Genomic DNA, 15000 nt, shown 5'->3' with positions numbered 1-15000 from the left:
AACCACAATACGCTCTCTGTGATGTTGTTCTAGGTCGCACAGCTAGATATTTAGGAGCAATTTAGAGCCGACCGAAAATTGCTTTGGTTAAGTTGAGCTAACTAGCTAGCTAGCGAACGTTAGCATGCTGGTGACTATCCTTGTCTGCAGGGCAGATTGATGTGTGACCAGACTTGCTTGGGTTGAAAGGTTCTCCTGAATCTCTCTTTGAATAAATAAAGATAAATATAGGTTGTATCTTTCAGCTGTGATGTCACACTGTAGAATTTCACCCAGTAGATAACAAAATTGAGTTTGTTTTCTAATTCTGTGTGGATCTGTGTAATCTGAGGGAAATATGTGTCTCTAATATGGTCATACATTTGGCAGGAGGTTAGGAAGTGCAGCTCAGTTTCCACCTCATTTTGACAAATAGCATTCTTGTTAGCTTTTTTTTGTTAATTCTTTCCAATCTGTCAATTAATTATCTTTTTGTTTTCTCATGATTTGGTTCGGTTTAATTGTGTTGCTGTCCTGGGGCTCTGTGGGGTGTGTTTGTGTTTGGGAACTGAGCTCCAGGACCAGCTTGCTTAAGGGACTCTTCTCCAGGTTCATCTCTCTGTAGGTGATGGCTTTGTTATGGAAGGTTTGGGAATCACTTCCTTTTAGGTGGTTGTAGAATTGAATGGCTCTTTTCTAGATTTTGATAATTAGTAGGTATCGGCCTAATTCTGCTCTGCATTATTTGGTGTTCTACGTTGTACACGGAGGAGAGTTTTGCAGAATTCTGCATGCAGAGTCTCAAATTGGTGTTTGTCCCATGTAGCGAATTGCTGGTTGGTGAGCGGACCCCAGACCTCACAACCATAAAGGACTAAGGGTTCTATAACTGATTCAAGTATTTTTAGCCAGATCCTAATCTCTCTCTCTCTCTCTCTCTCTCTCTCTCTCTCTCCCTCTCCCCCTCTCCCTATCCCTCTCTCTACCTCTCTCTCTTTCTCTCTCTCTCTCTCTCTCTCTCTCTCTCTCTCTCTCTCTCTCTCTCTCTCTCTCTCTCTCTCTCTCTCTCTCTCTCTCTTCTCTCTCTCTCTCTCTCTCTCTCTCTCTCTCTCTCTCTCTCTCTCTCTCTCTCTCCTCTCTCCCCTCTCCCCTCTCCCTATCCCTCTCTCTACCTCTCTCTCTCTCTCTCTCTCTCTCTCTCTCTTTCTCTCTCTCTCTCTCTCTCTCTCTCTCTCTCTCTCTCTCTCTCTCTCTCTCTCTCTCCTCTCTCTCTCTCTCTCTCTCTCTCTCTCTCTCTCTCTCTCTCTCTCCCTCTCTCTCTCCCCTGCCATGTATCATGTCTGAAGTCAGGCTGTGCTTTTGAGGACTGAGAGAATAGAATGAAAGGATAAAGAAAGGGGCATGAAAAGGAGATGGGAAAGAGAGAGCAGTCCTCTCCACTAACCTACACCACCCTTCCTTTTTATCTGTCTCTCTAGAGTTCTGATAATTATATGTTCCTATGTTACCGGCACGGAATAAAATCTTCCCTGTCTCCCTCTATCTCTCTGTGAACACACACACACGCACGCACGCACGCACGGACACACACACACACACGCACGCACGAACGAACGCACGAACGAACACGCACGCACGCACGAACAAACACATACACACACACACACAGACACGCACGCATGAACGAACACACACACACACGCACACGCACACACACACACACAAACACTTTTTGCCAGGTACAAAAGGTGAGGCACCACTTCGGTTCTAAAATATTATTTTGTCTAAATGAGTTAGTCACATAAAATATATATTTAGATTGTTCTTCATATGTCTGATATTATTTTGTTTTAAGTTTCTTTTTTGTAAATTTTAAGTGATTTTTTTTTTTTTTTTAAATGGAATTCTCAATTTGCATAAACTCAATCCAATCGCAAGCCTGCACAAATACAGACGGACCAATCAGCACCCTCTAAGTATGGTCTATGCTAGTCTAGCCAGCAATTTTTGTTTTATTTAACCAGGCAAGTTAAGATCAATTCTTATTTACAATGAAGGCCTACCAGGGAATAGTGGTTTAACTGCCTTGTTCAGGGACAGAACAACAGATTTTTACCTTGTCAGCTCGGGGATTTGATCTAGCAACCTTTCAGTTACTAGTCCAACGCTCTGATCACTAGGCTACCCTGCCACATCTACACTCCACTAAGCTACACTGCCACCTCTACACTCTAACCACTAAGCTACACTGCCACCTCTACACTCTAACCACTAAGCTACACTGCCACCTCTACACTCTAACCACTAAGCTACCCTGCCACATCTACACTCCACTAAGCTACACTGCCACCTCTACACTCTAACCACTAAGCTACCCTGCCACATCTACACTCCACTAAGCTACACTGCCACCTCTACACTCTAACCACTAAGCTACACTGCCACCTCTACACTCTAACCACTAAGCTACACTGCCACCTCTACACTCTAACCACTAAGCTACACTGCCACCTCTACACTCTAACCACTAAGCTACCCTGCCACATCTACACTCCACTAAGCTACACTGCCACCTCTACACTCTAACCACTAAGCTACACTGCCACCTCTACACTCTAACCACTAAGCTACCCTGCCACATCTACACTCCACTAAGCTACACTGCCACCTCTACACTCTAACCACTAAGCTACACTGCCACCTCTACACTCTAACCACTAAGCTACACTGCCACCTCTACACTCTAACCACTAAGCTACCCTGCCACCTCTACACTCTAACCACTAAGCTACCCTGCCACCTCTACACTCTAACCACTAAGCTACCCTGCCACCTCTACACTCTAACCACTAAGCTACCCTGCCACCTCTACACTCTAACCACTAAGCTACACTGACACCTCTACACTCTAACCACTAAGCTACACTGCCACCTCTACACTCTAACCACTAAGCTACACTGCCACCTCTACACTCTAACCACTAAGCTACACTGCCACCTCTACACTCTAACCACTAAGCTACCCTGCCACCTCTACACTCTAACCACTAAGCTACCCTGCCACCTCTACACTCTAACCACTAAGCTACCCTGCCACCTCTACACTCTAACCACTAAGCAACACTGCCACCTCTACACTCTAACCACTAAGCTACACTGCCACCTCTACACTCTAACCACTAAGCTACCCTGCCACCTCTACACTCTAACCACTAAGCTACACTGCCACCTCTACACTCTAACCACTAAGCTACACTGCCACCTCTACACTCTAACCACTAAGCTACCCTGCCACCTCTACACTCTAACCACTAAGCTACCCTGCCACCTCTACACTCTAACCACTAAGCTACACTGACACCTCTACACTCTAACCACTAAGCTACACTGCCACCTATACACTCTAACCACTAAGCTACACTGACACCTCTACACTCTAACCACTAAGCTACCCTGCCACCTCTACACTCTAACCACTAAGCTACCCTGCCACCTCTACACTCTAACCACTAAGCTACACTGACACCTCTACACTCTAACCACTAAGCTACACTGACACCTCTACACTCTAACCACTAAGCTACACTGCCACCTCTACACTCTAACCACTAAGCTACACTGCCACCTCTACACTCTAACCACTAAGCTACCCTGCCACCTCTACACTCTAACCACTAAGCTACCCTGCCACCTCTACACTCTAACCACTAAGCTACACTGACACCTCTACACTCTAACCACTAAGCTACCCTGCCACCTCTACACTCTAACCACTAAGCTACCCTGCCACCTCTACACTCTAACCACTAAGCTACCCTGCCACCTCTACACTCTAACCACTAAGCTACACTGACACCTCTACACTCTAACCACTAAGCTACACTGCCACCTCTACACTCTAACCACTAAGCTACACTGCCACCTCTACACTCTAACCACTAAGCTACACTGCCACCTCTACACTCTAACCACTAAGCTACACTGCCACCTCTACACTCTAACCACTAAGCTACACTGCCACCTCTACACTCTAACCACTAAGCTACCCTGCCACCTCTACACTCTAACCACTAAGCTACACTGCCACCTCTACACTCTAACCACTAAGCTACACTGCCACCTCTACACTCTAACCACTAAGCTACACTGCCACCTCTACACTCTAACCACTAAGCTACACTGCCACCTCTACACTCTAACCACTAGGCTACCCTGCCGCCCCAAAAAATACCAACACTGTCAGAAAACATGAAAATAAATGATGATGTCACAGTATTTCAAATCAAATTTCAAATCAAATGTATTTATAAAGCCCTTCTTACATCAGCTGATATATCAAAGTGTTGTACAGAAACCCAGCCTAAAACCCCCAAACAGCAAGCAATGCAGGTGTAGAAGCACGGTGGCTAGGAAAAACTCCCTAGAAAGGCCAAAACCTTGGAAGAAACCTAGAGAGGAACCAGGCTATGAGGGGTGGCCAGTCCTCTTCTGGCTGTGCCGGGTGGAGATTATAACAGAACATGGCCAAGATGTTCAAATGTTCATAAATGACCAGCATGGTCGAATAATAGTAATCACAGTGAACAGGTCAGGGTTCCATAGCCGCAGGAAGAACAGTTGAAACTGGAGCAGCAGCAGGTGGAGTCATCAGGCCAGGTAGTCCTGAGGCATGGTGCTAGGGCTCAGGTCCTCCGAGAGAGAAAGAAATAATATTTTTTTATTTTTTTTACCTTTATTTAACCAGGCAAGTCAGTTAAGAACACATTCTTATTTTCAATGACAGCCTGGGAACAGTGGGTTAACTGCCTGTTCAGGGGCAGAATGACAGATTTGTACCTTGTTAGCTCAGGGGTTTGAACTCACAACCTTCCGGTTACTAGTCCAACACTCTAACCACTAGGCTACACAGGAAACCGTATGAGACAGGATAAATTCTTCAGATATAACAAACTGACCCTAGCCGCCCGACACATAAACTACTGCAGCATAAATGCTGGAGGCTGAGACAGGAGGGGTCAGGAGACTTTTTGGCCCCATCCGATGACACCCCTGGACAGGGCCAAACAGGAAGGATATAATCCCACCCACTTTGTCAAAGCACAGCCCCTACACCACTAGAGGGATATCTTTAACTTACCATCCTGAGACAAGGCCGAGTATAGCCCACAAAGACCTCCGCCACGGCACAACCCAAGAGGGGGGCGCCAATCCAGACAGGAAGACCACGTCAGTGACTCAACCCACTCAAGTGACGCACCCCTCCTAGGGACGGCATGGAAGAGCACCAGTAAGCCAGTGACTCAGCCCCTGTAATAGGGTTAGAGGCAGAGAATCCCAGTGGAAAGAGGGGAACTGGCCAGGCAGAGACAGCAAGGGCGGTTCGTCACTCCAGAGCCTTTCCGTTCAGCTTCCCACTCCTGGGCCAGACTACTCTCAATCATAGGACCTACTGAAGAGATGAGTCTTCAGTAAAGACTTAAAGGTTGAGACCGAGTCTGCATCTCTCACATGGGAATGCAGACCATTCCATAAAAATGGAGCTCTATAGGAGAAAGCCCTGCCTCCAGCTGTTTGCTTAGATATTCTAGGGACAGTTAGGAGGCCTGCATCTTGTGACCATAGCGTACGTGTAGGTATGTACGGCAGGACCAAATCGGTGCTTTATCCGGAAGCCAGTGTAGGGAGGCTAGCACTGGAGTAATATGATCACATTTTTTGGTTCTAGTCAGGATTCTAGCAGCCGTATTTAGCACTAACTGAAGTTTATTTAGTGCTTTATCCGGGTAGCCGGAAAATAGAGCATTGCAGTATTCTAATCTAGAAGTAACGAAAGCATGGATTCATTTTCCTGAATCATTTTTGGACAGAAAGTTTCTGATTTTTGCAATGTTACATACATTTATAAAAGCTGTACTTGAAACAGTCTTGATATGTTCTTCAAAAGAGAAATCAGGGTCCAGAGTAACGCCGAGGTCCTTCACAGTTTTATTTGAGATGACTGTACAACCAACAAGATTAATTGTCAGATTCAACAGAAGATCCCTTTGCTTCTTGGGACCTAGAACAAGCATCTCTGTTTTGTCTGAGTTTAAAAGTAGAACGTTTGCAGCCATCCACTTCCTTATGTCTGAAACACAGGATGCTAGCAATTTTGGAGCTGCACCATGTTTCATTGAAATGTACAGTTGTGTGTCATCCGCATAGCAGTGAAAGTTAACATTATGTTTTCGAATGACATCCCCAAGAGGTAAAATATATAGTGAAGACAATAGTGGTTCAAAAACAGAACCTTGAGGAACACCTAAATGTACAGTTGATTTGTCAGAGGACAAACCATTCACAGAGACAAACTGATATCTTTCCGACAGATAAGATCTAAACCAGGCCATAACTTGTCCGTGTAGACCAATTTGGGTTTCCAATCTCTCCAAAAGACTGTGGTGATTGATGGTATCAAAAGCAGCACTAAGGTTTAGGAGCACGATGACAGATGCAGAGCCTCAGTCTGACGCCATTAAAAGGTCATTTACCACCTTCACAAGTGCTGTCTCAGTGCTATGATGGGGTCTAAAACCAGATTGAAGCATTTCGTATACATTATTAGTCTTCATTGTTTGTCTTCAGGAAGGCAGTGAGTTGCGGCGCAGCAGCTTTTTCCCAAAAATTTGAGAGGAGATTCGATATATCATTATCTCTTTTAATATTTGCAGGAATGGAGGAAGTCTTTATTCTAGTGAGATTGCTAAGGCGAACACCGGCATGTTTAGTTTTGCCCAAACTAGGTCGAGGCACAGACACGGTCTCAATGGGGATAGCTGAGCTGACTACACTGAATGTGCTAGTGGCAGACTCCACTAAGCTGGCAGGCTGGCTAACAGATTGTTGCCTGGCCTGCACCCTATTTCATCGTGGAGCTAGGGGAGTTAGAGCCCTGTCTATGTTCTTAGATAAGATGAGAGCACCCCTCCAGCTAGGATGGAGTCCGTCACTCCTCAACAGGCCAGGCTTGGTCCTGTTTGTGGGTGAGTCCCTTAAAGAGGGCCTATTATCTACAAATGCTATCTTTTGGGAGGGGCAGAAAACAGTTTTCAACCAGTGATTAAGTTGTGAGACTCTGCTGTAGAGCTCATCACTCCCTCTAACTGGGAGGGGGCAAGAGACACATCTATCTAGCTGATTTACACACTGAAGATATGTTGCGCTTGGTGACCTCTGACTGTTTCATCCTAACATCGTTGGTGCCGACGTGGATAACAATATCCCTATACTCTCTACACTCACCAGTTTTAGCTTTAGCCAGCACCATCTTCAGATTAGCCTTAACGTCGGTAGCCCTGCCCCCTGGTAAACAGTGTATGATCGCTGGATGATTCGTTTTAAGTCTAATACTGCGGGTAATGGAGTCGCCAATGACTTGGGATTTCAATTTGTCAGAGCTAATGGTGGGAGGCTTCGGCGTCTCAGACCCCGTAATGGGAGGAGTAGAGACAAGAGAAGGCTCGGCCTCAGACTCCGACTCGCTGCTTAATGGGGAAAACCGGTTGAAAGTTTCTGTCGGCTGAATGAGCGACACCGGTTGAGCATTCCTACAGCATTTCCCTCCAGAAGCCATGAGAAAGTTGTCCAGCTGCGGGGACCGTGCGAGGGGTTTATACTAACGTTACTATTTGTACTTACTGGTGGCACAGACGCTGTTTCCTCCTTTCCTACACTGAAATTACCCTTGCCTAACGATTGCGTCTGAAGCTGGGCTTGCAGCACAGCTATCCTCGCGGTAAGGCGATCGTTCTCCTGTATATCATGAGTACAGCGACTGCAATTAGAAGGCATCATGTTAATGTTACTACTTAGCTGCGGCTGTTGGAGGTCCTGACGAACCACGTCCAGATGAAGCGTCCGGAGTAAAAACTTTGAATTAAAACAAATTTAGTGAAAAACTAAAAATATAAACGGTAATTAAAAAGTAAAAACTGTAAAGTTGTCAGCTAGCAAAGTAAGCTAAGTAAGTAAGTAAGCTAAGTAAGTAAGTAAGTAAAGTAAGCTAAGTAAGTAAAGTAAGCTAAGTAAGTAAAGTAAGTAAGCTAAGTAAGCTAAGTAAGTAAAGTAAGCTAAGTAAGTAAAGTAAGTAAGTAAGCTAAGTAAGCTAAGTAAGTAAAGTAAGTAAAGTAAGCTAAGTAAGTAAGTAAGCTAAGTAAGCTAAGTAAGCTAAGTAAGTAAAGTAAGCTAAGTAAGTAAGTAAGCTAAGTAAGCTAAGTAAGCTAAGTAAGTAAAGTAAGCTAAGTAAGTAAAGTAAGCTAAGTAAGTAAAGTAAGTAAGCTAAGTAAGTAAAGTAAGTAAGTAAGTCAAGTAAGTAAGTAAGCAAAGTAAGCTAAGTAAGTAAAGTAAGTAAGTAAGTAAAGTAAGCTAAGTAAGTAAAGTAAGTAAGTAAGTAAAGTAAGCTAAGTAAGTAAAGTAAGCTAAGTAAGTAAAGTAAGCTAAGTAAGTAAAGTAAGTAAGTAAGCAAAGTAAGCTAAGTAAGTAAAGTAAGTAAGTAAGCTAAGTAAGCTAAGTAAGTAAAGTAAGCTAAGTAAGTAAAGTAAGTAAGTAAGCAAAGTAAGCTAAGTAAGTAAAGTAAGCTAAATAAGTAAAGTAAGCTAAGTAAGTAAAGTAAGTAAAGTAAGTAAGTAAGTCAAGTAAGTAAGTAAGCAAAGTAAGCTAAGTAAGTAAAGTAAGTAAGTAAGTAAAGTAAGCTAAGTAAGTAAAGTAAGTAAGTAAGTAAAGTAAGCTAAGTAAGTAAAGTAAGCTAAGTAAGTAAAGTAAGCTAAGTAAGTAAAGTAAGTAAGTAAGCAAAGTAAGCTAAGTAAGTAAAGTAAGTAAGTAAGCTAAGTAAGCTAAGTAAGTAAAGTAAGCTAAGTAAGTAAAGTAAGTAAGTAAGCAAAGTAAGCTAAGTAAGTAAAGTAAGCTAAATAAGTAAAGTAAGCTAAGTAAGTAAAGTAAGTAAAGTAAGTAAGTAAGTAAGTAAGTAAGTTAGCAACAAAATGCACAGCAGCACGTAAACAAGTCTGCAGCATGTAAACAAGTCTGCATGTTGTGACTGGAAATGAGAATTCTTTCTACTGATTTGCCTCTATCTTGGTAAAATAGTGTTATCATATAATTAATGTATTCTATAAGCTACAGTCTTCTTTAGAAGCTAAACATGTCTAATTCAGAGTTGTTAGGTAAAACCTTCTGGTCGAAACCAGATTGACATTTCAGAGGCCAAAAGGTTCAATCAGATTTACAAATGTCTCAGGATTTTTTGCTATTCTGCACATTAGGTTTTTTAGGGGTTATGAAAGAAGAATTCACAAGAAAACAGTTCTGAGATCTGGGATGTGAAAGCTTTGATGCTCAGTATCTCAGAACTATGCCTTGCGCAGATTAAACCCTAAAGTCCCAAGGTCATGAATTCACAAGTCACTTGACTTGTGAATTCAGCTCCTGTTCAGACCTTGTTCCACACAGCCCCTGTTCAGACCTTGTTCCACACAGCCCCTGGCCAATGCCTTTTCAAAATTGAAACCATATCATTTTAATTACATTGAAGTGTCGAGGGAGAGTACAATTGGCATGCTGACTGCAGGAATGTATACCAGAGCTGTTGCCAGATAATTTCATGTTAATTTCTCTACCCTACATTACCTCCGACAACGTTTTGGAGCATTTGGCAATACATCCAACTGGCCTCACAACCGCAGAACTTCGCGTCTGCACAGCCCAGTGCGTCCTGCGCCCCCCAGTGCGTCCTGCGCCCCCCAGTGGGTGGGCCTGGCTGCCAAGTGCGTGGGCCTCGCTCCCCAGTGGGTGGGCCTGGCTGCACAGTGGGTGGGCCTGGCTGCACAGTGGGCGGGTCTATGCCCCCCATGGCCCGCCCATGGCTGCACCCCTGCCAAGTCATGTGAAATTCATAGATTGGGGCCTGATAAATGTATTTATATGGTCTAATTTCCCTACATGACCTGTATCTCAGTAAACTCTCTGTAAATGTAGCACATTCATCTTTTTGTTCACTATATATGCCAATGTATATCCAGCATGTGCATATGCCAATATAGGCAGGAGCTTCTAGGACAGATTGGATGTTTCTAGGACAGATTGGATGTTTCTAGGACAGATTGGATGTTTCTAGGACAGATTGGATGTTTCTAGGACAGATTGGATGTTTCTAGGATAGATTGGATGTTTCTAGGATAGATTGGATGTTTCTAGGACAGATTGGATGTTTCTAGAACAGATTGGAGGTTTCTAGGATAGATCGGATGTTTCTAGGACAGATTGGATGTTTCTAGGATAGATCGGATGTTTCTAGGATAGATTGGATGTTTCTAGGACAGATTGGATGTTTCTAGGATAGATTGGATGTTTCTAGGATAGATCGGATGTTTCTAGGACAGATTGGATGTTTCTAGGATAGATCGGATGTTTCTAGGACAGATTGGATGTTTCTAGGATAGATCGGATGTTTCTAGGATAGATTGGATGTTTCTAGGACAGATTGGATGTTTCTAGAACAGATTGGAGGTTTCTAGGGCAGACTGGTAGTTTCTAGGACAGATTGGATGTTTCTAGGATAGATCGGATGTTTCTAGGATAGATTGGATGTTTCTAGGACAGATTGGATGTTTCTAGGATAGATTGGATGTTTCTAGGATAGATCGGATGTTTCTAGGACAGATTGGATGTTTCTAGGATAGATCGGATGTTTCTAGGACAGATTGGATGTTTCTAGGATAGATTGGATGTTTCTAGGATAGATTGGATGTTTCTAGGACAGATTGGATGTTTCTAGAACAGATTGGAGGTTTCTAGGGCAGACTGGTAGTTTCTAGGACAGATTGGATGTTTCTAGGATAGATTGGATGTTTCTAGGATAGATTGGATGTTTCTAGGATAGATCGGATGTTTCTAGGATAGATCGGATGTTTCTAGGACAGATTGGATGTTTCTAGGACAGATTGGATGTTTCTAGGATAGATTGGATGTTTCTAGGACAGATTGGATGTTTCTAGGATAGATCGGATGTTTCTAGGATAGATTGGATGTTTCTAGGACAGATTGGATGTTTCTAGAACATATTGGAGGTTTCTAGGGCAGACTGGTAGTTTCTAGGACAGATTGGATTTTTCTAGGATAGATTGGATGTTTCTAGGACAGATTGGATGTTTCTAGGACAGATTGGATGTTTCTAGGATAGATCGTTTGTTTCTAGGATAGATTGGATGTTTCTAGGACAGATTGGATGTTTCTAGAACAGATTGGAGGTTTCTTGGGCAGACTGGTAGATTCTAGGACATTGGAAGTTTCTAGAACATCAAATCAAATCAAATCAAATCAAATCAAATTTATTTATATAGCCCTTCGTACATCAGCTGATATCTCAAAGTGCTGTACAGAAACCCAGCCTAAAACCCCAAACAGCAAGCAATGCAGGTGGAGAAGCACGGTGGCTAGGAAAAACTCCCTAGAAAGGCCAATACCTAGGAAGAAACCTAGAGAGGAACCAGGCTATGTGGGGTGGCCAGTCCTCTTCTGGCTGTGCCGGGTGGAGATTATAACAGAACATGGTCAAGATGTTCAATGTTCATAAATGACCAGCATGGTCGAATAATAATAAGGCAGAACAGTTGAAACTAGAGCAGCAGCACAGTCAGGTGGAAGTTGAAACTGGAGCAGCAGCATGGCCAGGTAGACTGGGGACAGCAAGGAGTCATCATGTCAGGTAGTCCTGGGGCATGGTCCTAGGGCTCAGGTCAGTTGAAACTGGAACAGCAGCATGGCCAGGTGGACTGGGGACAGCAAGGAGTCATCATGTCAGGTAGTCCTGGGGCATGGTCCTAGGGCTCAGGTCCTCCGAGAGAGAGAAAGAAAGAGAGAAGGAGAGAATTAGAGAACGCACACTTAGATTCACACAGGACACCGAATAGGACAGGAGAAGTACTCCAGATATAACAAACTGACCCCAGCCCCCCGACACATAAACTACTGCAGCATAAATACTGGAGGCTGAGACAGGATATTGGATGTTTCTAGGACAGATTGGATGTTTCTAGAACAGACTGGACGTTTCTAGGATAGATTGGATGTTTTTTGGACAGATTGGATGTTTCTAGGACAGATTGGATGTTTTTAGGACGGATTGGTTGCAAAATCAGTTTCTATGCTACCACTATATTGTTTATATATTACTACTGTACTGTTTCTATGCTACCACGATATTGTTTATATGTTACTACTATACTATTTATGTGTTACTACTGTACTGCTTCTATGCTACTTGGTATGAATGCTGATAGGCTGACAGCCGTGGGATATTTAAGCAATAAGGCCCTAGGAGGTTTGTGGTATATGGCCCATAGACTGTGGCTCAGGGCTGTTCGCAACACGGAGTGCCTGGACACAACCCTTAGCCTCAGTCTATGGACCATATATCACAAACCCCTGAGGTGCCTTACTGCTATTATAAACTGGTTACCAAGGTAATTAGAGCTGTACAAATAAAGGTTTTGTAGTACTCGTGATATACTGTCTGATATACCACGGCTGTGTCGTGGACATTTCCTGTATTACCAAATCATGAGAGAGCAAACCACCACACAAGTCCGAGTTATCATAAAGTCCATCTTTAATTATATGAGCTTCACCGTAGCCCTGTGACTCTCAGATCTATTGAATTCTCTGAGAGTGCTTACAAAACAATTCTTAGTATCATTTATAGCCAAGACACACCCATCTCCACTCACATGACAAATAACAGATCTTAGGAACATTACACAAAGGAAGATTTACTTGAAAGAGGAGTATCCCATTATTGTTCAGTTTGGTCTCCTAAACGAAGTTCTTAAATTTTTTACCCCTTTTTCGTGATATCCAATTGTTTTAGTAGCTACTATCTTGTCTCATCGCTACAACTCCCGTACGGGCTCGGGAGAGAAGAAGGTTGAAAGTCATGCATCCTCCGATACACAACCCAACCAAGCCGCACTCCTAAACGAAGTTCTTATCTCGTTCTTGGTACCACTTAGGACATTACCTCATCCAATGGCATATATCAATTGTCAATTCTAGATACTTTCATGTCAAATACACCCCCTCCTGGACAAGATCAGAAAAGACAGAGAACCTCCTAGGTCCTAGGTCATATACTAGGTCAAGATAAGGGCAACCTCAGAGAGGATAGTAATAGTTACAGACACATTCCCATAAGAAGACAAGCCTGACCTCTCCACTCTCTGGGTCCCAAGTAACTTTTCCCACATAAGCATTATTATGTAAATAAAATATCTTATTTATCAATGTTAACTAACTAATTCTGATTCTGCTACCACAGCTGTCAGCCAATCAAAATTGGCTTAAATGATAACAGTAGTTAAAGTTTCATGAGTTTCTTCAAAAAATTGTAGGAACTTACGACTCTTACAGTGCTGGTCAAGATTGAGCCCACTGGCTGGATAGTAGAAGGTCATGTAGTCTACAGAGAAGATTGAGCCCTCTGGCTGGATCGTAGAAGGTCATGTAGTCTACAGAGAAGATTGAGCCCTCTGGCTGGATCGTAGAAGGTCATGTAGTCTACAGAGAAGATTGAGCCTTCTGGCTGGATCGTAGAAGGTCATGTAGTCTACAGAAAAGATTGAGCCCTCTGGCTGGATCGTAGAAAGTCATGTAGTCTACAGAGAAGATTGAGCCCTCTGGCTGGATCGTAGAAGGTCATCTAGTCTACAGAGAAGATTGAGCCCTCTGGCTGGATCGTTTAAGGTCATGTAGTCTACAGAGAAGATTGAGCCCTCTGGCTGGATCGTAGAAGGTCATGTAGTCTACAGAAAAGATTGAGCCCTCTGGCTGGATCGTAGAAGGTCATGTAGTCTACAGAGAAGATTGAGCCCTCTGGCTGGATCGTAGAAGGTCATGTAGTCTACAGAGAAGATTGATCCCTCTGGCTGGATCGTAGAAGGTCATGTAGTCTACAGAGAAGCTTGAGCCCTCTGGCTGGATCGTAGAAGGTCATGTAGTCTACAGAGAAGATTGAGCCCTCTGGCTGGATCGTAGAAAGTCATGTAGTCTACAGAGAAGATTGAGCCCTCTGGCTGGATCGTAGAAGGTCATGTAGTCTACAGAGAAGATTGAGCCCTCTGGCTGGATCGTAGAAGGTCATGTAGTCTATAGAGAAGATTGAGCCCTGATTACTGTAAGTAGGGTAGTTCATGTATTCACGGTTCTATAAGAGTGTGTGATTACTGTAAGTAGGGTAGGTCATGCATTCATATTTCCATATTAGGAAAAAAAAAATCTAAGGAGTGCTCTTACCCTCGAGGTTTTCTGACCGTTGTGGACAATGAACAGTCTCTTTTTCTATTGGCAATTACGATGCCTTCACAGAAACTCCTGTTCTGACCAAGACAATTTCATTATGTTTCATTCATTCATTAAATATTATATTCATTATAGTGTAATTCTGTTCCAATAGGGACTTCTCCCTCTCTCTCTCTCTCTCTCTCTCTCTCTTTTGTTTCATCCTTCTCTCTAAAATGTATCTACTCTATTTTAATTGAAATGCTTTACTGTATATTACACAACAATTACATTCCAAAATACAATAATAATGTAGTAGTTGTTAAATCATTTTAAAAAGATCATGTATATTTCATTATTTGTTTTTCCAGGATCCTCCCGTCTACCAGCAACAGTTTCATGTTGAAGAACCTGGTATCTGGAGTGGACTACAACCTGTGTGTCCTGGCCATCTTTGATGACATCGTCACCTCCTTGGCTGCTACCAAGGTACTCTGATCCTTTCTCTCGCTGTAGCTCCTCACCAGGGTTCAATTGGAATTTGACGTCAGTCGATTTAGGAAGTGAAACACTTTTGACATAAATAGCTTTTCCTGTTCAGCAGTCATTGAAAATAGATGCCCTTTTTGCAATTAATGAATTGGAATTTTAGTTTACTTCTTGAATTGACTGCCTTCAATTCCAATTGACCCCAATCCCGTTCTTCACGAATGC

The 15000-nt window shown here is 43.1% G+C and overlaps 1 protein-coding gene across 1 annotated transcript in view; it reads left to right on the top strand.

The window, feature by feature from the left end:
* The window catches only part of LOC109884929 (leucine-rich repeat and fibronectin type-III domain-containing protein 2-like), a 23614-nt gene extending 8641 nt beyond the window's left edge, over positions 1 to 14973 (top strand). Inside the window, exon 5 of the mRNA XM_031810998.1 lies at positions 14658 to 14973. Within this exon, the coding sequence (XP_031666858.1) occupies positions 14658 to 14784 (127 nt within the window). The 3' untranslated portion in view covers positions 14785 to 14973. The remainder of the gene's footprint in view (positions 1 to 14657) is intronic.
* The last annotated feature ends 27 nt before the right edge of the window (positions 14974 to 15000 follow it).

The sequence above is a fragment of the Oncorhynchus kisutch genome, unplaced genomic scaffold (assembly GCF_002021735.2).
Source record: "Oncorhynchus kisutch isolate 150728-3 unplaced genomic scaffold, Okis_V2 Okis01b-Okis20b_hom, whole genome shotgun sequence".
NCBI classification, from domain to species: Eukaryota; Metazoa; Chordata; class Actinopteri; order Salmoniformes; family Salmonidae; genus Oncorhynchus; species Oncorhynchus kisutch.
This window is presented reverse-complemented; position numbering and strand designations above follow the sequence as displayed.